General features: G+C 39.2%; 1 protein-coding gene across 12 annotated transcripts in view; it reads left to right on the top strand.

Annotated features, from left to right (window-relative positions):
• The window catches only part of DIAPH2 (diaphanous related formin 2), an 827,558-nt gene that overhangs the window by 331,879 nt on the left and 469,716 nt on the right, over window positions 1–25,963 (top strand). For all 12 annotated transcript variants that reach the window (XM_039487835.1, XM_039487836.1, XM_039487834.1 and 9 more), the window contains one exon: window positions 25,699–25,800. In XM_039487835.1, the coding sequence (XP_039343769.1) occupies window positions 25,699–25,800 (102 nt within the window). The remainder of the gene's footprint in view (window positions 1–25,698; window positions 25,801–25,963) is intronic.

The following is a 25,963-nucleotide window of genomic DNA, read 5'->3' as shown; positions in this document are numbered from 1 at the left end:
GCAGTATCCATGAAAATCATGGTGAAGTGTTACGAAAATGGATTTTTGTCAGGTTGTGACTCTCAGCTGTGTAGTGAAATTAGAGGTCTTTTCTTGTTCATATGACCTCCTTTGCATGTCTAACACTTTCAAGAATATTAACTAAGAATACTGTACAAAAATGAATTAATGCACCCTTAGGCCTGTTCTTTTAATCAACAGCTATAATATTTACCTAAGGCATCGATGAATGCTAAATTATGTTAGCTTCTGAGACTAGTAGAAAAAACCCTAAATTAATCTTTAGTCATGAAACAAAAAAAAAGTGAAAATTTTTGCCAATTCTGTTTCTCCTCTGATAAATATAGTACATTATTGCTTACATCTCAGCATAATCCTTCACTGCTTATTCTTGTCTAGTAGAGGGAAAATCAGGGGTGTGTGTGTGAAGGTGCAAATTTAATATTGTTTAATTATCAGAGCTGCAGTCAACAGATCGTGTGTTATAACAATTCCTGAGCTACCCATCAGTGCTGGGTTTTCCAAATCACAACAGTGTATAAATGATGGTGGTCTTAAGAGAGTTTGCCATTTCAGTGCTAAAAGCTGTCAAATTAAGCTACAAATAGTGATCATGTTAAAACAAAATATGTGCTGAAATGTGAGAGCCAGGTCATCCAGATGTAATGGGGGAAAAAAACAATAACACAGAACTTTGATAACTATTAAATATAAGTATCAGAGGGGTAGCCATGTTAGTCTGGATCCGTAAAAGCAGCAAAGAGTCCTGTGGCACCTTATAGACTAACAGACGTATTGGAGCATGAGCTTTCGTGGATGAATACCCACTTCGTTGGATTTATATTCATAAATATAAATGATTATCTTGATTCTGCCTCTGTTAAACTTGATGGCAAAACTCTGTTTGATGTTGAAGATTGTGCTCAGTGTTCAGAATGTTTAACATGAGAATAGCAGCTAACAAGGGAGAGGGGTCCTACAGACAGGAGTCTCTTTTGCTGTACAATCCTGATTGATCCCTGGAGCAGGTCCATCCTGAGCACTGAATAAGGCAAGAGTCCGATAGCAAAAAATATGTGATCATGTAAGTAGATTGTATCATAATGCATTCACGCAAGGGGGCTGAATTAAGATGCACAGGCTAACTTACTTCTGGCATTGTCTTACTTTTGAGTGCTTGATTTGACATTGTAACCTTAATAATGTCTTTTAACATATTTCTGTATGTAACTTCCTAGGCTTTAAAAAAAAAATGAAGAAAAAAATCCATCATGTGGCATCATATTGATGCCCACAGTAGGGCTGGAAGCTTTAGAACTATCCCATAGATCTCTTTCAGGCCTTGGCTACACTGGCGCTTTACAGCGCTGCGACTTTCTCACTCAGGGGTGTGAAAAAACACACCCCTGAGCGCAGGAGGTTACAGCGCTGCAAAGCGCCAGTGTAAACAGGGCTCCCAGCGCTGTAAGCTAATCCCCACGGGGAGGTGGAGTACCTGCAGCGCTGGGACAGCTCTCTCCCAGTGCTGGCGCTGCGACCACACTCACAGTTCAAAGCGCTGCTGCGGGAGCGCTCCCGTGGCAGCACTGTACGGCTGCAAGTGTAGCCATACCCTCATTGAGCTAAAGAAGTTACTGATAGTATTCTTTGACCTGGCCTACACTGGAGGGGGGTGGGAGGGATCGATCTAAGATACGCAACTTCAGCTATGAGAATAGTGTAGCTGAAGTCAACGTATCTTAGATCAAATTAAAATTAATTACTTCGCATCCTCGCGGCGCACCGCGGCTCCCCCATCAACTTTGCTTCCACCTCTCGCTGAGCTGAAATTCAGCAGTCAAGGGGAGAGCGATTGGGGATTGATTTATTGCGTCTACACTACACGCGATAAATCAATCCCCGATAGATCGATCGCTACCTACCAATCTGGCGGGTCGTGTAGACGTACCCTTTGTGTGCCAACACTAGAGGGGGATGGGACATATAGCCAGTACGTTTCACAGATATTTGCTGAGCAGAGGAATGACAAGAGCAAGAAATCTTGGGTTCCATTCTCTTTACAAAGAAATAACAAATCACTTATTTTGGTTGGAAGGAAGGTAGATTTGGATTTATACCCACTCTTTTAAATCAAAGTCTAAATACTTAGTGCAAAAAAACCCAAACCAAAATAAAACAAAACCACCACCAGAAAGCAAAACAACCACATATTGGAATAAATCCTGCATGGTAAAGTCCTCCTATTGAGGAGAAAAATAAATTCCGCCTTTTTATATTAGTGCTTAGCTTAATTTCATGCTTTACTCTTCCATCAGAGTCTGTACTGAAATTCCAGTGAGCTTAATTTTAGCAGAACCATGCTGTTGTGTCCTTCAACTATGAGCCCAACAAGCAGCCTAGTAGTATGTTTCTAATAGGTTATTAAGCTTAATTGTTTGGAAGCTGATAATATTAATGTAGAGTGTTAATTTCTGTAGCATATTGTAGAAACGTACTGTATAGATAAATAAAAAAAAATAGAAAAACTGAATACATGCTACATTATTTTACTATCTGCTTTCCTTTTATTCACTAGTTAATGTTTCTTTAATACACCATTGTTTATGTGCATTTTTATTTGGGGTATTGAGTCTGTATGTGTTGTCATACAGGTGCAATTCAGGGCAACTGCGCCTGCACTCCCCCTTTGTGGTACAGTAGGTGCACCTACACTCAATCTCCTGGCTCCCCTGGCCATCACCTTTCTTGGGTGGAGAGATGCATCCTTGTCCCATCTGACCCAATATATCTCCAGGCTGAACAGTTCCCTGCCTTCACCATCTTATTCCTAATAAGAGAGACTGCTTAAGCAGACCTGCCTACTTTCTCTTTGGAGACTAACAGGATAATTGCCCACAGTTACCCCACAGCACTGCCTATGCAAGCCTATTTTATTTTTAAGGTAAAAGCACTACAGAACAGAACAAAACATATTAAAACAATTAAAGAACCTACACTAGGCAGTCAATTCATGTGATTTTTAAGCCAGACAGCCTTGCATTTCTAAGGTTTTTCCCCATCTAGTACTGAGACAAAACTGGATGTGTTTAGTCCAGTATTGGATGGTGGGTGCCATTTTAAATAGTGTTCCCTGCCCCCGCTGGTGTGATGGCACTCTCTTCAAAATGGCATTCTCCTTGCAGTGTGACCATGCACTGTGCATTCAAGGTCTCGCAGGTGGGGGTGAGCCCCCTCCATTCCCAGAATTACCAGAATGTCCAGTATTCTGAAAAAGTGTGAGTGGTCACCTTAAGCTACTTGTATTTTAATAAGCTTACCATAGGTCTCTCCAATTCTAAAATGGATTTTCTTATTTACACTCTCATTATACAACAGCGAGGAGGGGGGGAGTAATGTAAACAATCCAGTACTGTTTTTTAATTATTAATTTTTATTTTCTTTTGTTTTGCTTTTATATATTTCCAGTTAGAAATTTGCAGAAGTTAGTAAGCGTTCAATACATATTTTGTTGTGCTTATGTATTTGTTATAAACTGTCTGAAGTGATGAAAGCTTAGGTGGTTGTAAATGTGATCAGTATGGGAAGCATGACATTGATAAGACTACAAAATCTGTTTACATTCTATCATTGTTTTCCCTGGAATTTAAAATAAGAACTCGGATTGAGCAACCAACTCTTGACAGAAAACTATCATCTATTAAATTATAGCAGTCACTGTCAAGTATTGTTTCAAGTCCTGCACACTGATTTTATAAAAGCAACAATAAGACATTCTAGTTTTGTCTGTCTTGTCACTGCAACTTTTTTTACATTAGACTATACATAAAATCCTAGGGTCATAGAAGAATTTGTTGATATTTACAGCCAGAGATAGAAATTGTTTTCTATTTGTGAACCCCATTTCTTGAAGGATATTTCTTTTTCTACATCTTTTGTTGAAGTTGGTTTATTTTTTTTTCCTCCATCCTGATATGGTAGACACTGCTCTTGGTGGGGAAAAGTGCCAGCAGCAGGATTAGGTAGCTGTTCTGTACTGCACCCTACTGGTGGGTGGGTGTGTGCGCGCGCGCATGGATGGATGGATGGAGGGCCTTTTTATTTCCTCCTTCCTCAGATACCATCTAAGATTCTAATGAGGCAGGGACTCTGTCCAGCAATATCCTCAAAACACTAGAAAGGAAATAGGTTTCAAGTAATTGACTAGATATAGGACTGCAGTTAATGTTCTTTGATTTTGAATGGGAATGCGTCGAGTGGACTTGGTGTAGTTCATCATAGATTCTTAAGGAAAATATTTAAGCTCAATGCATTGAGGCTCCTACATTACTCTACACTATGGACATAGTGTGGTTTAAAGTGTATTTTTATAGGCACTGTAGTTTGAGTTTGGTAAGGTTTCTGTGTGTGCTTTTACATGTACTTTTTAGGTCAATCTGCAGATTTTTTGAGTCAGTGGTGCTTTTTTGGGTACACTGTGCTGAGAAGCAGTTTGGGGCTGTGTTGCTGCACCATAACAATTGCACTAACATAAAAGAAAAACTGTTATGCCCTTCTTCAACCTTAAACTTGCTTATTTCATCCTGGCCAAAATTCTTATTTAGTGTCTCACTTCATCAATTGACAAGTGCAAATCCCCAGACAGGGTTGGGAGGTGAAGCCAGAGTAGTTATGGTCACTTATATCTGATGTAGCTTGCATCTCTGTGTTTGTTATACAGTCTATTATACGAGAAAGTATGAAGGACTTTCTCTTTGATTACTATTCTGGTTATATTTATTTGGGATGATAACGACATACAAAGGTGGAACAGACAGATACTGAAACTTGTTTAAGAGAATATTCTTAAAACCCAAATTCTCATTTAATAAACTGCTCCGAAATATCCCTGAACATACTGAGTCCATTTCTCCTGTTCCCCTTTTCGAGACCTTCTCAATTAAGCAACCTACTTCTTTTCCCCTATTGAATAGAGGTGTAAGAAATGGAGGGGGAGGGGGAGACATTGCAAAATAATTGTGTATATATAGTTATTCATAGTACCAGCTGTAGCTGGTCAAGAATCAGAGAAAATCAGAGTGGTACATTAACCAAAATGACATTGAAACTCAAAATTCAATTTATTTGATTGAAAAATGTCTCCCTGAAGTCCTTCAGATAGATGTATTATATCCGAAGTGTTGCTTCAGGACCCCCATAAAAAAGAAAATTTAAATGATGGGCAGGATAAAGTCTGTCATTCAAGAAGTTTTGGACCTTGAGGATAAACAAAACATTTTCAAAGAGTTAAATAAGATTTAGCCACTAAAGGCAAAGGCTCAACTTTACTGATTGTTGGTATCTTAGGCATATTCAGTACAGTATCTATTTAAATAAAGTAGTGGTAAATTCATTCTGAAAACAATGGAAAGGTTTTTTTTAATAGACTGAAATGTTCATCTGGAATATGTGAAATAATGGAATATTTATCCATTGGATATTTTATTTCACTATGATGATTTATTGTTTCAACTGTAGTTATTTTGGACAATTAATATAATAGATGCTATCTACTATTCTAGTTTTTGCACCTTTGAGTAGTAAAACTGGTATATAAATAGATGATGGAATTGCCTTTTTATCTGTATGAATATGTAATAGATTTGTTAAGTATCTAAAGAGTACTTAACCTCAAATTAAAAATGTGAGTAAGACAAAGCAGTGGTTAGAAATTCAGTTGTAGGAAAAATCTGAGAGGTAATGAAAAGGTAACTAATTTTGGACATATTCTTAACTTTTGTGTATGAATTCAAGCTGTTGTTCCCATTTTTTTAAATCTTGTTTTATTTACTTATGTTAAGCAGTATGATAATGAACATGTAATTGCCTATCTACACAAGAGAGATTATATTATATACAGAATAGGTCCTGCAAAAGTTACATCTCCCAGATATTTTTTAACGGAGTTAAATATGGTCAGCTTTGCAGTATTTTTGGAGGGTGAGGGGAAATAAAATTTTATAAAAATGTGTCATAAAGTGCAATAGTTAATTTGTGTTGATATTCACAGATAAAATCAAATGCTTAATTTATTGAAATCCAGCCTAATTCTGTTTTATTAAGAAAATTCATTCATGTCTCTGCTCCCCTCTTCTGCTTATCATATTTTCTCATATGGAGCATCATCTTATTCCTTGTCATTATTGAGGTATACTGATTTTTTTTCTCTACATTATGTGGTAAGAAAAAGTGTCATTTAGCTGTTAAAGTAGAGATAATACTCTGTTTTTAAAGTTTTTAGTTCATATGAAAGGAATCTTAAAGATGGTGCTAGAAATTGTAGTCAGTTTATCCAAAGTAGTAGTATAGTTTATGCAGATGACAGTACAAGCTGTGCTTTGTTAATTTGCCAGTATGCTAGAACACTAGTCTGGAAAAATAACTTGTGATGTCAGTCTGTTTAATTCTGTCTCTCTCCTATAAGGATATGTCTTTGGTAGGGTAGCGGATGCTCTAAACTCAGGTTAAAATTACAGTGAAGACATAAATCATCTTTCAACTTGGGTTAGCAGCTTGAGTTCAAGCCTCTATGGGATCCTGGGGTTTAATTCGAGCTGCTAACCCAAGTTAAAAGCTGAGTTGTCATGTGACCACTGTTATTTTAATCCAAGTTAACTAACTCAAGTTAGCTAACATGAATTGAGATCACCCATTTGCCAACAAAGGTGCCCATTGTGAAGTCCTCCGGAAACTGTGCTTCATTTCCAATAATCGTATAGAAAATCATGAGATGTAACAAAATTTAACTCATGACCTGGACTTCCTTTTTCATCGTTGACTCTCTTTCTTTCCGCACAACATAAACTCCTCATTCTCACTTGTAATACCTTACACAGCTGTACCTGTACCTACATCTCAGCTTTTCTTCTCCAGTTGCTCCCCAGCTGTCCTCAGGTCCCTCTCCTTGACCTCACCCTTCTACTCTTCTTAGTGCTCCCTCCCACCCCCACTTCTTCCTGTATTTAGAATGGCAGCCCTCTTCCTCCTCCAAATCCCTGTGAGAATAAACATTTTGCCTTTTTCCCCCCACTACTGACTCTTGTAATTTCTACTTGTCCTCTTTCTATTGCTTGTATTATTTGGCTGCTGTATATTTGCAGCGGCCAGAGCTCCGAGGCCTTTAAATCCCCGCCCGAGCCTGGCTGCCAGAGCTCCGGCGGTGATTTAAAGGGCCCGGGTCTCCCCGCAGTGGCTGGTGCCCTGGGCCCTTTAAATCACTGCCGGGGAAGCTGGTCCAGTCCGGCACGGCATACAGGACCATACCGGCTTACTTTCACCTCTAGATGGACTCGAACTGTTAATAAAGTCTAGTATGGCTAGTCCTATGTCTGTATGCTATTCTTACTTTTTATGCTTTTGATGTAATTTATTTTAATTAAAACAGTGTGGTTTATTACCTGCAAATACATTACCACTCTTTTCACGATCCCCAAAACATCGCCAGAGGACTCACATCTATAACCCTTTGTTCACTACATACAACTCCAAATATGCTGAGCAGCTCTGCGGAAGAACTTCAGAAAAACTGAGGAATCATCTCCTGCACCTCACGTATTCCAAAAAGGGCTACAGCAAACAAGAACACGTGAAGGAAGAAAATCATGAAACTTACCGGGAAGTCATGCAAGAAACCCAAAACTGCTTTTTTTTAATTTTATTTTTTATTTTTTAAAGCCCTCCAAAAGAAAACCAAAAAAAAAACCCAATGACAACCCCCCACCCCTCCAAAAAACAAAACCAAAACCAACTACAACAACTCCAGACGTCTCAGAACACCACCTCTGGAAAAATGACACCAGGACCCTCCACATGGACAGTACATGACAACCCAAAATCATCAATTTATCAGGACTGCCCCTAACCAGAGCTGAATTATCAGGGGACTGAGGGACTGAAATTCTGCCCCATGTCAGAACCTGATGCCATTCAAAATGTGTGGAGAACTAACTCCGACTTAAATAATTATTTCACAATAATGATGGCACAACCCACAAATGTCCACTGACAGTTATAAGTAGAAAGAATCATCTGACTGGTCATCCAACGTGGATGAAATCACACACTTCTTAATTACATGGATTTCTTGAGGAGAAAAAAAAAGACTTTGGAATCCTTAACAAACAAGACATCCATCACAGTCTCTCTCTCAGCAATAGGACCACTATACAGTCCCTGAAATCCAACCACCAGATAGTGAACAAACCAGTAGTCAAAAGGGATACCATCATAATTCTCAGCCAGGATGACTACCTTGAGGACAACTGACAACTACCTTGAGGACAACTGACAACTCTTTGGCACCACCTACTGTAAAGAACACAAAGAAGATCTCATTTCACAATTCACCAAGGAATTTTAGAAGGATCAAATCCTTCCTCAAACTCCAAAAGTAACTCTGCAACCTTATGCCTCATGAACTCACCCCAGGGACCTTCTACATGGTTCCCAACATACACAAACAAAGGAACCTATGCAGTCCTATTATATCTGGCCATGGCACTCTTCCTGAAGGGATATCAGGATTCATAGAAACTATCTTCAAACCACTTACCACACAAGCGGCCATCTTCCTCTAGGATGCAGATGACTTCCTTCAGAAACTCCACAAGGTTGTTAACCTCCCTCAGGACACCATTCTAGCCACCATGGATATCACCTCAATATACACCAACATCCCTCACAATGACTGCATCATTGCCTGCCTCAAATATTTACAGGATAATGGACAACACTCAGGTATACACCCCAAGCGCGTCACCAAACTCACTCATTTTGTCCTCACCCATAATAATTTGACATTCAACCACTAACCCTAGGACAGAGGTGGGTAACTACGGTCTGCGGGCCACATCCGGTCTGCGGGACCATCCTGGCCTGGAGGCTAGCCCCCGGCCCCTCCCCTGCTGTCCCCCCCTTCTCCACAGTCTCAACTCGTTCGCTCGCTCCTCTGCAGGCGCAATGCTCTGGGTGGCGGGGCTGTGAGCTCCTGGGGCAGTGCAGCTGCGTGGTGGTGGTGGTGCTGTGGCCCAGCTCCAGCCGGGCGGCACGGCTGTAGTGCTGCCAGCCACCGGTGCTCCAGGCAGCGCGGTAAGGGGGCACGGAGGAGGTGGGGTTGGATAGAGGGCAGGGGAGTTAGGGGTGGTGGTCAGAGGGCAGGGTTGTGGATAGGGGTTGGGGCGGTTGGGGGGGAACAGGGGGTTGAATGGGGGCAGGGGACCTGGGGGGGAAGTCAGGAAGGAGCGAGCGTTGGATGGGGTAGCAGGGACAGTCAGGGGACAGGGAGTGGGGGCGTGTGAATGGGGCAGAGGTCCCAGGGAGGGCATCAGGGAACAATGGGGGTTGGATGGGGCATGGGTCCCCGGGGGAGGGGGCAGATAGGAGTTGGGGACCAGGCCATGACCCCTTCCCCTAACCGGCCCTCCATACAATTTATAAAACCGAATGTGGCCCTCGGGCCAAAAAATTTGCCTGCCCCTGGCCTAGGACCCATACCATGGAAACAGCCATGAGTACTAGGACAGTACAGGAAATGGATCACTTGACGATTACCTGTTCTGTTCATTCCCTCTGACATTAGCCACTGTCAGAAGACCGCATATTTGGCTAGATGGATCTTCGGTCAGACCCAGTATGGTCGTTCTTGTGTTCTTATGATGGCTCCTCAATATGCCAGTGTCTTCATGGGCCGTCATAAAGAAGATTTTTCTGGACAAATGCACCACAAAACCAAAGATTTACCTGAGATAAAATGAGAGAACCTGCTTCAGTACAGAGTGGGGAAAAACCCCTCATACCACATGTCCCTAATTGTCACCTACCACCCCATCTTAGAACCTGTACAGGGCACCATTAAACAATGGCAACCCATACTCAATGGGGACCACATCCTGAAAAAAATCTTTCCCAATCCCTCTCTTCTGGCCTTCAAACAACCCCACAACCATGCCAAGCTCCTCATCAGAAGCAAACTCCCCACAGATACTGACCCACCAACTTAAAGCTGCACACCAGTTCCTGCTCTAACAACACATGAAAAAACGGAAGACATATTTCCACTGCTGCAATAATCAATACTTCTCACAACATAGCTTTCAAGATTCATAGGTCTTAAGCCTGCCTATTAGTACATGTGACTCTACATAACCCAGTGCACTAAATGTCCCAACAGCAACTCTGTGGGTGAAACTCTGCTCTTAAATGAACGCTCTCAAAGAAAGATAAGACAAAAACACCATATTACCCATGTAATTTTGTAATTTTACATAACTGTGATTCCATATCTGACCTCTCAGTCGTCATCCCCTAATGAAACCTGTCGAACATGTTTTATAAACTAATAGCACCCCTTCCCTTTTTTTGTCCTATGACTGCAAAAGTGTTAACTAGTCACTTCACCTTGTATGGTCTCTTTACAATATCAGGGCTGCCCAGAGGATTCAGGGGGCCTGGGGCAAAGCAATTTCGGGGGCCCTTTCCATAAAAAAAAAAGTTGCAATACTATAGAATACCATATTCTCGTGGGGCCCCTGTGGGGCCCGGGGCCTTGGGCAAATTGCCCCAATTGCGCCCCCCGGGCGGCCCTGTACAATATGTGATAACTATTTGTGCTAAACAATCTGTTGTTCCCTCTTGTAGTTAGCTCGGACACTCTGAGTACCTTTCCCAGAGTTGTGTAGCTTTAAAGTTTTTCTCTTTCACCAATATAAATTGGTCCAATAAAAGATATTTCCTAACTGATGGAACTATTAATAATAATTGAAATTATTAATATTGATATGGGAAATCACCGAACACTAATTTAACCATACATTCTTTTATTAAATCCAAAGGGTATGCAATTGCTCTAAACATGTCTAAAAAGCCTAAACCATAAGTAATGTACTACATACAAATAGTAATAAAATATTTATAAGAATTTGATCAAGATACTTAGAAATAGGCTAAGCCCATGGGTGCTTAGACCCACCTTGGTCAGCTCCAGCAGGGTGAAGCAGGTATTAGCAATGAACCCTTTAAAAGTTTACTTTTTATACTCTTTAACAAACAAGGGATATCATTTCCAATTACTGACTTCAGCTAAAAACAATTAGAGACATTTCACCCTTATTTCTGGTATTAATCCAGATAAGATTTAAAACTACCGTTCTTCCCCAGGCCTTTACTCCTTATCTTTTCCCCTCCTTGCTGCTGACCAACAGCTCTTTCCTTGCACCTGGGTTCACACAGGAGATAACACTGACATGTGGGGTTGAAAGGTCTCTGGCTCCTTTTTAAAAGGCATTCTTTTTGTCATATTGAAAATCATCTGCAGTCACCCCTATCAGTGAGCCTTCTTTTTAGAAACTTCCCCTTATTTCATTAGTTATTCTTTGAATCAGACCTTCTCCCTTCTTCATTCCTTTTGTCTGTATAACTCATTATTTTCAAGGCCTTCTTTCTACTTGCTAGTCAGGACCATTCTTTACAATACACATATTTCCTTAACCACTCTAACCCTTCATGACACTCTTTTTTCATTGTTTCTTTTGGTGATTTTTCCTCTCCCATACTCATAATTGGTAACTCTGGGGACCTGTTGTTGGCCCTCTCCCCTCTCTCCTCTTCCCTCTGAACTCTGTACCTTGGCAACTTCATCTCCCTCAGGGAGAGAATGATCTGTATATTTAGGACTTCAAGATCCAAGTCTCTTCCCCAACTCCCCTGGTTAGACCCCCCCTCCCCCCCGCGCCTTTGACCGCACTTTTTCTGTGAAGGTGTACTGACAACTCAAGCTCAACATATCAAAAACTGAAAAGTATTTTTCCTCTAAAGATGTTTTCCTTCAACTCTTTTTTTTATTACCATTGACCTCACCAGTATCCTCCCTGTCCCACTGGCTTGTAAACTACAATGTCATTGTTTACTCTTCTTCACACATGGATTCTTTAGTCATGTTGGATCGCCAACAAATGGCTGTCATCGGTCCATAGACGTCAAAGTCCTCCACAGGTCTCGCAAACCTCTCTGCTCCTGTCTCATGTTGCTGCTCTATTCCCTTCATATCAACCTCCTAGGTTTGCCTCCACATGTCCTCCTGTATGGTTCCATATGCCTGAACCCCCTCTTGACCCCCAAATGTTATGCTTACACTTTCAAACTCCACTTGAAAAACACACTTTTTCAAGGCTGCATATGTACCAGTGATTAAAAATCTACGTGCATGTATATGAATAAATGCACATAAAATATGTTAAGTAAATTAATTTTTTTTAAACATTTTTCAGACATGCATCACTGCCAGTCATTTACCTGTTACTTCCTCTTGTTCTTCCAAGCTCAAAGGCTGTTTTTGGAAGCCTAATGAAAGTGGGAAAATCCATAAAATCTCTGAAACTTACACTTCTATTAAAATAAATATGTTGATTCAAATTCATCAACTTTTTGTACCGGTAAAAGGCTACATGCCAAAGAATGATAATTTAATTTTTCTTAATACAGTGTAAACAGCAGAGCTCTTTACTCAGGTTTAATAAGCAACATTTTAACAGAATTAATGTGTAGTTCAAAGTCTAAAAAGATAGCAATTTATTGTACTATATTGAAAGGTTTAAGATGTAATAAAATAAAATTCAACTTTATTGGCAATGCAGAGAAATAAAACAAATGGGTATTTAGGCGTTGGTCTGTATTTTAGTTCTTGAAAACCTATGCAACTGGAAGTGTTAAAAGCTGTTTCTAATGAGAAGTGCGCAAAATCTCAAGTTTTTCTCCCTAAGTGCAATCACTCACTCTCATTTTCTGCTAATGTAGTTGCAACTACTTCTAATACAGAGGTGGGTAAACTACAGCCCACAGGCCACATCTGGTCCACAAGACTATCCTGCCCAGCCCCTGAGCTCCTGGCTTGGGAGGCTAGCTCCAGCCCCTCCTCCCCCGCAGCCTCAGCTCGCTTGCTCCGCCGCCAACGCAATGCTCTGGGCGGCAGGGCTGTGAACTCCTGGTGAAGCGCAGCTGCAGAGCCTGGCCTGACCCGGTGCTCTGTGCTGTGTGGTGGTGGCGGCGCTGTGGCCCCGCTGCAGCTGGGTGGTGTGGCTGTAGCACCGCCAGCCACCAGTGCTCCAGGCAGCACAGTAAGGGGGCATGGAGCAGGGGGTGTGGATAGTGGTTGGGGTAGTTGGGGGAGCAACAGGGGGTTGAATGGGGGCAGGGGTCCCGGGGGGGCAGTCAGGAAGGAGGGGAGTTGGATGGGGTGGCAGGGGTAGTCAGGGGCAGGGGTCCAGGGGAAGTCAGGGGACAGGGAGAAGGGGTGGTTGGATGGGGCAGAGGTTCCAGGGGGGCTGTCAGGAATGAGAGGAGGGGTTGGATGAGGTGGTGGGGTCCGTGGGTGGTCAGGGGACAGGGAGTGGGGGTGTGTGGATGAGGCAGGCGTCCCAGAGGGGCCGTCAGGGAAGAGGCGGGGTTGGATGTGGCAGGAGTCCCGGGGGCAGATAGTAGGTGGGGGCCGGGCCACGACCCCTTCCCCTAACTGACCCTCCATACAATTTAGCCCTCAGGCCAAAAAGATTGCCCGACCCTGTTCTAATGGCTTCTCCCCCTTTTAACTTTTTATTTTTTTGTGGGGAACTTTTCCTTCACGTATAGCCCTGTAGTCCACATCAGTTTCAGATGAATTACAAAGCTGTAAATGAAAGTGGAATTTGGCCTAAATATTTATCCTGGTTCTATTACTTTGTTCTTAAATTAGTCAATAAACTGTCACTTATCTCTGATTGGAATTTTAACTGTTCTGGTAGGAGAGAACTACTGTTAACTAACTTATTTTTTCACCATGTGCATAGCAGAATCACACATTTGCTCCACTGGCTTTAAAACTTGCCAGATGAGTCCAAAAGTGTATTTTTTTTAAAGGAAAGGTTTTTTAGCCCTTTCATATGTTTATATATAGGGTATGTCTACACTGCAATTAAAAATCTATGGCTGGTCTGTGCCAGCTGACTCTCACTGCTGCGGTTTGAGTAAGGGTCTCTTCAATTGCAGTGTAGAGGATTAGGATTGGTCTGGAGCCAAGGCTCTAGGACCCTCTGGGGTAGGAGGATCTGAGAGCTCGGGCTGCAGCCTGAGTCTGAACATCTATAGTGCAGTTAAACAGCTCTTTAGCCTGAGACCCTTGGTCCGAGTCAGCTAGCATGATTCAGCTGTGGGTTTTTAATTGCAGTGTAGACATACCTATAGAGGTCACATTATATCTCTTGCACTTCCCCCACAGTTTTGGTACAAAGTGCAGGAAGCTGTAACTCTTATAGGATTATATCCAACTTTGAAGTTCTTTAATCTCATTACTGACCAAAACTGGGAGAAAGCCTTATGATTATTTTTGTATAATTAATATACGCTTCTAAATTTCAGTACCCTTCAGTTATTGATCTGTATTCTCAACCTTAACTCCAATATTACAAAAGTCTGGTTTAGTGTTTTGGTTTGGTTTTTTTTGGTTGTCTGAGTTTATTTTATTAAGATGGAACTGTAGCATAACAAGTGGTATGCTCCCAAGGGTGAAATGATTGCTCAGGCTGACCTGTTTCTCTTGACTCAAGGAAGTGTGTGTGGGGGTTTTATTTTTAATGTCAATGTTGTTTTGCTATAAAAATATTGAAAAGTTACCAGTCTTCAGTGAATGATTGTTCAGTCCTGGAGCCAAGGGAATAGTTATTTTTTCAGTATTGTGAGCTAGAAATCTGTAAGAGAGTTCAGCTTTGTGTTGCCATGTAACAAGACTGACGGTCAGAAGTTATTGCAGAGACTGATTAATAATGTCTGTGTAAGGCATCAGTCCTCAGTTATGTTAACTTCCACGAATTTGCATATGTTTTTCAAAACATTAATATTTTGCTAATTTATGCTGCTTTATTGGATCATATTATGTGAATAAATTTCTTTCTGAACTGTTATGTATATAACTATAATATCATAAGTTAGGATAGTAAATATTAATGTAATATGTCCATGGAACACTCATCTTCCTCATTTTCACCTTTCTTCATGTTTGTATGAGACTACCTTCCTTTTTTTGTTCAGTTATATTTTATTGTGGAGGTATTGGTAGCAACTGTATATTTAAGGTTCCACTGAGACTTGCAGTGTGGTTGGGATTAATTATCTTTATGTAGTACAAAGGTACACCAGCATCAATCTTGTGACACTTATGCTTATGGTAAAAGCTCTCCAACACGCCCCTCCCCACTCCCCCAATTCCCAGGCAGGCAAATTTGACTTAAATCTATTCAGCTGCTTAGGAGTTACAGGCGGTTAGAATAACTCTTCTTTGACATGTAGCTGTGCAGCCTGTTTCCTTCAGAGCCTTCTAGCTAGTAAATACCTTGGCTATAACATCTTATGCTTACTGTGTAGGTGGAGTTAAACTAAATGTAAGACTTGTGGCAGTGTTTTATTAAAAACTTCTGTTACTATTTTTTGTCATAACTGTTATTTATGCCAAGGGATGCTGCTGCCTTCATAAAACCACCAGTCTACTACTATTTTCCTTAGCCCCTTAGCCTTCTGCAACCACCTGGGGGTTCGACAAAAGGAATCATTTTCTTAGGGGCCTGGCAAGAATTGTCATATCCAGGCTGCTCTCTAGCATATCCTAGTAGGTCTGCCAGCTAGACAGTATTTCCCCTTAGTACAGGTATATGAAGGGATTCTTAGTTTGCTTTTACAGCAAGCTTCTTCCTCGCTTTGTTCCCTCTCTGGTGTTGTGATGTGGTGATAGGGAAGGGGGGACTTGCAGCAAAACTGGTTGTAAGGTTGATAGCTGTGACGATGTAACCATGAGATGAGCCTTGGGGGTTTCACCAGAGGTGCAACTCATCAAAGAGATCAGTTTGGATACTGACAAAGCACTTCACGCTCTGGAAGAACATGAGGGCCATCCTGAGATCCGTTGTGGGATTGACACACTGTCCTCTACAGAAAGCCCTACAAGTATCAGCCTTGACGGGGCAACGGGCTCACGCTGACTCCCATGGCAGGTCATGGTGCCAAAGAAGACAATCATCCTCTGCTTCCCTTGTCATCCCAGTCGGCAAGACAGCAAAGTTGGTGGGACTGTCAGGAGCCACATCAGAGCTGATCATCACAGCCACAGCTATTATCGTATGAACCATACCTCTCAGTGGTAGGCCATGTGCTGGCATTCATTTATGTGAAACTGCTTCTCAAACTTTGCCTTCAAACTCTCCAACTCGGGCTAAGGAATGTCTGTTCTTCAATGAAAATGCAATAGGAAATAAAGATCACAGTGCCATGTCATGTTACCACAAAACCTGATCCTCAAACAACATGGGATTACCCATGACCATTCCAGAGTCCAGAGCCACCAGGCTAGCTTGTACAATATTCCTGCCTGTCCTCCAAAACTTACAGATTTTCACAGTCACTAAAAAAGTAATGGGACACTCATCCTTCAGCCTGGAGGCCATCAACTTCTGGAAATGGTACTACCAGAATAGAGTGACACAGTTGTCCCTTTACTTTCCAGGAGTCAACAAGTGAGCAGATTTCCTGAGCAGGTAATGTGTGACCAACCATGAATGGTCCCTGTACACATCCTTCATGTAAATGGGGTACATGGAAGACTACTTTGTCAGAAAGGACAACGCAGAATGTTAATACTTTTGCTCAAGAGGGTCCATGGTTGCTACTGGATGACTCTCTTACAGTGAAACAAAGACTTTGTATACATCTTTCCTCTGATTACCAGGGTGATTTCTGCACTCAAGTAACAAAGCTATGATCATTCTGGTATCTCAACACTGCCTGAGGCAGTTCTGGCTGACAGATCTGCTTTAGATGTCCATTTAACCTCTGATGCAGCCCCCACACTTTCTGCATCTGATCTCATAGCATCACAGCCAGAAACTCCATTTTAGACCTGAAGTCACTGCACCTGACAGTGTGGTTGTTATTTGGCTAAGAACCATGGACAGACTGCTCCTGTCAGGTCCAGGAAATCCCAATATGTCCCACATTACCCAGGGACTTGAAAATGTGTGCAGAACGGGAGTCCCACTCGTGTACGCTTTGAAAGGTCTTTTGGGCAAGATTTCCCTCTCATAGACATAGGCCAAATAGAGTTAAAGTTTTGGTGCTAATTAATACTGTGAAACTGCCATTGAAAAGTTTTAACTTAGAGTTGAAGTGGCTCAGCTGTATTTCCACACCACTCAAATGGTTTAAAAACACACACACACAAATCTTAAGTTAAAGCAACATGAACATAATAGAGCGTGAATCTTCATTGCCACGCTCAGACACACCAGCATATGAATTATGTGTCTATCACATTTCCAATTAAACAACGTCCTTATTCTCATCATACACATAGAAGAAATGAAAATTACATTGCAATGGACAGCCTTAACTGTAACCAGTTAATCATCCTATTATGAAGAACATTCTATCTCTGTAGAAGCAGCAAAGAATCCTGTGGCATCTTATAGACTAACAGACGTTTTGCAGCATGGAGCTTTCGTGGGTGAATACCCACTTCTTCGGATGCAAGTAGTGTATGTGAAAGTGAACATATTTGTATGATTTTGTTAGCAGTAGAGTTGGTAATTTTTTTAAATGTTACATTTTAGTCATTTTTTCATTGCATTCAAATTTTGATATGGAAATACCCCTGAGAATTTCAATGAGCATGACTGTGCACAATGTTTTTGTTACTGTTGGTTTTCCTGTTTTTGATCAATTTTAGTCAAGGACAGTCACATTTAACATCACATTATCTGGTTGTGATTAATCCTTTGGTTCACAGCTATTCAAAGTCGTGTTCTAACATCAACTGATTTTCTAATGAATAGGCTTAAGTGTACCTTAAGCAATGATTTTATTTTGCAACTTTTCTTGGGACCTATACATTTGGATAGCTTCAGTTTCTGGTAAATAATCTTTCTTTTTATCTACTTAACAGCCACAGCATTGGATGCATACTCTGTGATTTTGTTTTGTTTTGTTTTTTAATTTAAAATATCACAGTTTGTCAGTGATTGTCTCTCTTTGTCTCTCTCTGTCTGTCATAGATTAATTAGAATTATCAAGGCAATGTGTATTTGATCATATTTATTTATTTGGGTTAGTTAATTCTGCTGGGTAGCTGCAAAATAAACAGATTTAAACATATTCACATGTACTGCTACCTTCAGAGGTTTAAGTAATGCAACAGGATTATCATTGACATTAGATCGGTGTTAAACTTTATGCCTCAGGTATGGAGTGGTATTCTGTGTTAGCATAGTGAGGAATCTGAAGATTGTTTCTAGGACTGAATAAAAGACAAAAGACTGTGACTTGTAAAGATGCTTTGCATATTAATGCCTTTCATTCTGTGTGATTATATTTGAGGTTTTTAGAGATGTGTGATTTACATTATTGCCAACTTTCATTTTATAACAAGTACTTTTGGAAACCTTTTTTTGTATGTAACAGAATATGCCAACACTTCCCTGTTGTTCTTTCTTCAGAACATATGTTAGACACATTATATTGGTAGGAGAGATTGTCAAGATTTTTTTTTTTAAATAAGTTTATGTATGTTATGAACTTCAGGTATATAATATAATTGCAAATACAGTTTCATCTTCTGTTATATTATGGTTGTGTTCCAGGATGTGATATTAAAATATAACCTTTTATTTAGTTTTATTTTTCTTAATCGAGATAAGATTAATAATTTAAGTAGAAAGTCTGCAAATCCATCAAATTAATGTCTTAATACCAATCTTCCTATCACTACATTGTATCTGTGCATAACTTAAAACATCAAACATGAAGCTTTAATTGACTACTGTCACCTATTAATGATGTCTGGATAAGTTAAGTAAAAAGTGATTTTATAAAGTGTTCCAGGAGACCTATATGGTGAACAATCCTGGCCTGTTTTAAAACAGTGGATGGACAAAGGTAGTAGTTTCGGTAATAGCTGGCATTTTGTATACCATCTTTCATCCAAAAATCTCAAATCCTAAGAACTTTTAAAACTGGAAGTACATGAATAACGGTATCTGTTTTGGGGGCTGGGTAGTGGGGCAAGAAAGGCAGAAGTTACTCTGTAGTGAAAGATCACATCCTTGACAAATAATACACAATCATTCTGGAAAGAATTTATGTATATTCTACTCAGTGTAAATCACTGGAGAATTTTAGATAGGCAGACTGTAATTACTCATTTGGTATTTTGCTGTACACAAGGATAATAACCTTAATCCAATGGAACTGTCATGAGATTTATAGCAAATCAGCATTCTTGTTTGCAATCCAAAATAATGTTGTTTTGTTCCATTGTAAATTCCTGGCTTTAGTCTGTATAAGCAAGAGCCATATCATTTAACAAAAAGCAAATTAACAAAACATCTTACAAAATCATTAATGTGTTTTGAATCGAACCCCTAAGGCATTTTCAAACTCTGTAGCATGAGAAAATCCTCTTCATACTATCCCAGTCCATTTGTGTACTCACTGCTGTGATGACAATATTTTGGGTAAGAGCTTCACTCAAATCATTAATCATATTTACTTATTTCAGAGTAGCAGCCGTGTTAGTCTGTATCCACAAAAAGAACAGGAGTACTTATGGCACCTTAGAGACTAACAAATTTATTTGAGCATAAGCTTTCGTGGGCTACAGCCCACTTCTTCGGATGCATGGAATGGAACATATATTGAGGAGATATATATACACGTTCAGAGAGCATGAAAAGGTGGGGGTTGTCTTACCAACTCTGAGAGGCCAATTAAGTAAGAGAAAAAAGCTTTTGAAGTGATAATCAAGATAGCCCAGTATAGAGAGTTTGATAAGAAGTGTGAGGATACTTACAAGGGGAGGTAGATTCAATGTTTGTAATGGCTCAGCCATTCCCAGTCCCTATTTAAGCCTAAATTGATCGTGTCTAGTTTGCATATCAATTCCAGCTCAGCAGTTTCTCGTTGGAGTCTGTTTTTGAAACTTTTCTGTTGTAAAATTGCCATCTGCAGGTCTGTCATTGAATGACCAGACAGGTTAAAGTGTTCTCCTACTGTTTTTTGAGTTGTATGATTCCTGATGTCAGATTTGTGTCCATTAATTCTTTTGTGTAGAGACTGTCCGGTTTGGCCAAAGTACATGGCAGAGGGGCATTGCTGGCACATGATGGCATATATCACATTGGTAGATGTGCAGGTGAATGAGCCCCTGATGGTATGGCTGATGTGATTAGGTCCTATGATGATGTCACTTGAATAGATATGTGGACAGAGTTGGCATCAGTTTAATATTTACTTATTAAATCAGTCATTTTGGAATCCAGTACCTTTGCATTAATTTCTTCAAGCTTATAAGAATGATCATTAATCAATTTCCTCTCAAGAAACATTGCATATCAAAATGCATTTTAAATTATTGTTTGATTATTAAGATACTCTGGACCATATCCCTCATCTACTTCCATGAACTTCCTAGGCTTCAGAGCAGGACCTTCCCAGCTCCCATAACTCCATAAATACCTGTATCTAGGGTTTGTGTGTGTGAGCATGCATAGCTCCATACATACCTGTATCTGGGGCGTGTGTGTGTGTGAGAGAGAGAGAGAGAGAGTTCATTAGTTATCCTATAGGGGAGCCTTGGCTTTCTGTAGTCATTGTTGACTCAAAGTGATGCAGATATTTTAAATTGAAAATTGGTCGTAATAATAAATGAGCATTTGTGCTGCAGTCTGAATGTATGCAAAGAGAGGTATAATAAACAGCAGAAATAATTTTATTATCACACATCTGCTATTTGTTCTAAATGTAATCCCAGCAGGATTGCTCTTTTGCTTGTTGAATCTGTTTGATTCTAACACCATTTTCGCTGTCTGGAGATGGTTTACCATTTTACTTCTAAAGTGCAAATTGAACCAGTAACAAACAAACAAAACAAACAAACAAAAAAAAAGAGAAGATAATTAGCACCGAAGTTTACGTAATTTTCATAAGTAGATTTAGTTAATCATAAACCTGAGTAAAAATAATTTGGAAATTAATACACTCCATTGGGAAATAAAAGCATGATTATAACAGAAGGTAAATATAACAATTGTATTTGAAGAGGCTTTTTCTTTTATTATTACAATAGTAAATTTAGCTTTGTACCTCACTTAATACCTTGAATATCTTTAAATAGTTAATTTGGGATGGGGAGGGATGAACACAAAACTACTCAATGATTCAATTACACTATATTTGGTTACAGTATGTCTTATTAAAACAGTTCTGGGATATTTTAGAAAAGATGTTCAAACAAAAGAAGTAGTGTCTTCCATGGGTGTGTGATATTTATTGCCAGATTGTAGACTTGATCTTAATCTGAGATAAAGGAGGGAAGAAAAAATGAAACCACCTTCTCTTGAGCTTCATTGGGCATCAGATCATCTCTCACTAGTCCTTTTAAAATAGTCCTTACAAGGAAAACCGACCACATCAACCCTTTTTTTCATTGGTCCTCACCTTCTCCATCACAACTAAACTTCTCATCTTCACCTTTGAATCCCTACATATCCTTGCCCCTCCTTACTCAGCTTTCTCTTGTTTTGTTGTTTCCTGTCCTCCTCATTCAGTCAGCAACCTACTTGTCCCACAAGTGTCTTTCATTCTGCTCTTCACTCAAAAAACACCTTTCCTGAACTGCTCTGCACGGAAGGATTTAAATGAAGACTCACTTCTGTTACGATGTCTATCTCTGGGTTTAGATAACTAACTTTGCAACTCTAATATAATAAAAAAATAGGCAGCTGTCTTGTTAGTTCTCTGTTCCTGCTGTTACCCTGGCCAGTCTGCTTGTACTTTGTGTTCTTTTCTCCCATCATTTGCTTTCTATAATATTGAGATCTCTGTGCATGATTTGTCTGTATAGCGCTTAACACTGCTATATTAATAATACACTGTAAACATTTTATTAGCTACAGTGGCATTCCAGACCATTTGGAAACATACATGGTTAAAAAGTTTAATATGAAATAATATAATAAAATATTCCTAAATTACTTTTTATCCATATTTCATAAATAAATAGACACAAAAGTAGTAAAACACAGATTTCTACAACCTTTGGTTTTAAAACAAAAACAAAATTCTTTGTTGGGTAAACTTAAAAAAAAAAAGCAGTTGTGAATCTGCTTGTTTTCTGCTTGTTTTCAACACATTTTAACATTACTGCAGTTGAAGCGCAGTTTGTTACCTTGTTAATGCATTTGTGACTGTTATAATCAGCTTTGAAACAACAACCACAAGACTTCCCCTGTGGAGAAATAATGTGTGCATGTGTCTGTGTATGAAGCAGCTTGAGTGCATTTCTGTCTGCTTATTTTGTTCCCCGCAGCTCTTTTTAAATATGATATTTTTCGTGTTGCATTGGATTATGCAGGTAAAATAGAAGATCTTGAAATGCACACTTACTAAACTACATTAACTGTGTCAGTGCTTTGTTTTTTAAAAGGGAAATGAATTATAGAGGATCATTTTGACAGTTGAAACCATTAAAAGACATTGGCTGAAAGATTCTGAGACACTGTCAGTTCCATTAAATGCTATGTGTAAATTAAACTTCAGTTGTATCCTTTCTTAAATGGAAAATGAGAGTAATAATGGGCAAAATGACTTTTCCCCCAAAGTCACAAAAATTAATTTTCGTTATGTGCTTGCATGAAAGACAGGTACTTCCTTGGATATTTAATTTGTGAGAATTTATTGCATAGAAAAAACAAATAGAAATAATTATTACTTAAGCATCAAATAGAGCAAAGGCTTCAAGACAATGTGCTGGGGTAAATTTCCATTTTCACTTGTATTTCATGGAAATGTGTATCTTGATGGATGTGAGCATTCAATTCAAGTTAATTTTTTCCTATGAAGAAATAAGGAAAGAACAAATTTGTTCTTCAGAACTGTGAAAATTAGATTGGAACTGATCACATAATATTCTGTTTATTTCTATTTTTTCTTATAGCACTGATACTTAGACAAATTACCACCTCTGCTTTTAATTCATGTAAGCTTGTAACTGGTATTGAAGGAGTTGTACTATATTATCAACACAAAACTTTCTTAGTATTCTATACAAAATCAGCGAGTGTAAGCTTTTGCTTCATTTGAGTCACAACTGCTAACTACTGATTCTGTATCTGAAGGTATTAGACATTGTTCACATGTATAAAACAAATGTGTTAGCAGAATAATGTTTTTTGAAAACTACGTAAAGTATGCTTTTAGAATCTGTGACTAACAGGTATGTTGCAGATCTTGGAGCTAGAGTAATATTGTGTATAGTCTTTTCCAGGGCTTTGCTTAAAAATGAAATCAAGCATCTTTCTCCTTAACAAAATCTATGGATAGAACCAACATGAGAAAGATAAATCATAATATTAAAAAGCAAAACAACCATAAGAACACTACTTAATTCTAGATGGCATAGGCACAGTGATGGTTATGCCATTCTAAAATGAGTTTGACTAAATAAATTAGGGTCTTTTGCAGTTTAAACACAATTTATTTACAATATGATGGACTTAATCATGGAGAGCCCAAATCTGTTGTTCTACAAGTAGCATGGCTACTTGTTGATATGAGAGGAGAAAGAACAGTTAGGTTTTGGTAAGAAAGTAAGGGCATTATAGTTCAGTACCTTCACTTAGCTAACCTTTAAGTGTGCAATTAATGTTTAAGGAAAATAAAGTTTGGGGAATACTGTAAATAAAATTGCCAAAATGTGGAAAGCAGTTAAAGTCTCTGTTCTTTGAACAGGAATTATTTTACATCATACTGCTGAGATACCATAAAGTGAAAGCTATAATGCATGAAAGATTGTATACATACTGTTACAGTGGTGTCACAGACATGTCTACACTGAAGTTTTCCATTTAAAAACCTTTAGTTGTAGTAGCCTCTCAAAATTACAGCAGGCTGAACCATGAGTGGTGAGATACCAGTCAGAGATACAGTTTTTGTAATTTGAATTCCAACATATGTTCAGTCTGTGATGAAAATGTTTTTTTAATAAATATATGGAAATACATGTTGACCTCAGTTTGGGTCAGCAACCAGCTGGTGTCACTTAACAGTGATGGAGACTGTAATAAGTCCTATCAGTTTTAGCAAGCATGTTTGACCCATGTCAACTGCCCAGAGTAGTCTATACATCAGTAAGATAGAGTATTGTTAGCTTGTTAGAATGGCTTGTGTTTAGTTAAGGTATGCATTACTTTTATCCTGTTCTGCTCCGGCTTCCCTTCCGTAAGTCTGGAAAACTTCCTTAAATGTATTCAGCCTTTTTCTGCAAGGTAGTCCATTAGATAGCAAATTCTGGAACTTAGCAAATGCAGCCCTTGTTGACATGTATGCTATCTGAAACAGCTTTGTAAAGGTGTAGGGGGGGAAAATGGCTCCTTAAGCATTCATCGCAAGGGATCCTATAAAATCCTTATGCTACTCTAGTGCTGATTCAGATATTATCTTCTGCCATTGGTGCTCCAGTTTTCTGTCTTCCCAGTTTGTCTACCATAAGTCATCAGTGAACAATGGCGATCTGAGGCAGCAAGGCAGAGGGAAGGACAGCCACTAGGGGCTAGTGCATTGATGAGTGTGGACAATAGTATTACACATGTTCTATCAGCCTGGCAACATTGTGATCCAGCTGGACACCTGTGTTTAACAGGAAGCCTATAAGATCCATGAGTCTCTTAGAGCAGATAAGCTTATCCTGCTCAATTAAAAAAGAAGTTAGTCTTCTCTTCATCTTACAAATGACAAAGAAAAAAAAACTGTGCAAGAATAAATTTTAAATATATTGATTTAACTATAAAATTAGGGATTTCTGTACACCTGTACTACCCAAAGTATATTTATTTAAAATAAAGCAATGGAGAGGGGCTTGCAAATTTGGTCTGTCCTTTTGCCAGAGTTTAATTGGTCATATGATACGCACAGCATTTTCTTTGAGCATATAGTGAGATGAGCTTATGAACCAATTTTACATCTTGCTTAGCTAGATTAAGCATTATCAGAGGAGAAGAGGTTGAAAAGGTTATGCTTAATAGCTAAAGCCCCAGAGACTTATGTAGTTTTGGAATGTGTGTAAATATCTTATGTGATGACTGCAGGCTGCTTTTGTGGATAAGGCCCAGAGTTGTTTTGTGAAGTAAAATTTTGCTTTGTATATGGGTGGGAAGGAAGATAATGCTCCTTATTTATAATTTAATGAGGAAGATGAAACCACAGGGGGGGGAAAAGAAAAAAAAAGTTGGCAGCCAATGACTAATACTTAAATGTGTTGGCGCCAGTGGTTCAGCGATCACAGCACTAACTCCTTAACACTTGAAAATCATGATTCCTGTCAGAGTCTGTTTAGTGGAGATGCTGACATCTGTATAAACCCATCTAACTTACTATTTTGTTGTGTTACTTGTATGTTAAGAAATCAATGTTTGCATGGCATTGGAAATATCTAAATGAAAAAAAAAAAGTGGGTCTCACAATATTCCCTTAATTACCAAGTCATCTAACAAACTACAAACATCATATCATATACAATATTTATCAAATGCTCATTAAAATCACAGCAATTAGCAGAATATAAAGGTAATGTCATATGCTTTTTTATTTCTTTGGTTCCAGAATTTGGTGAAGAATCTTCCTGAACAAAAGGAACTCAGTGCCTTAGCCCAGTTAAAGCATGAATATGATGATCTCTGTGAGCCAGAACAGTTTGGAGTTGTGGTATGTACTAGACTAATATTCAGCCATGTGTTGTCATTTATAATATACATTCAAAAGAAAAGCAGTTCAATAGTATATTGATTTTTTTTCATTACTGTTAATGCATGTTTTTCAGACTGTACAGATTATGGAACATTTTCTATCTGTCTGTCTGTCTGTCTCT

This window comes from Mauremys reevesii, linkage group 9 (assembly GCF_016161935.1).
Source record: "Mauremys reevesii isolate NIE-2019 linkage group 9, ASM1616193v1, whole genome shotgun sequence".
Lineage (NCBI taxonomy): Eukaryota > Metazoa > Chordata > Testudines > Geoemydidae > Mauremys > Mauremys reevesii.
This window is presented reverse-complemented; position numbering and strand designations above follow the sequence as displayed.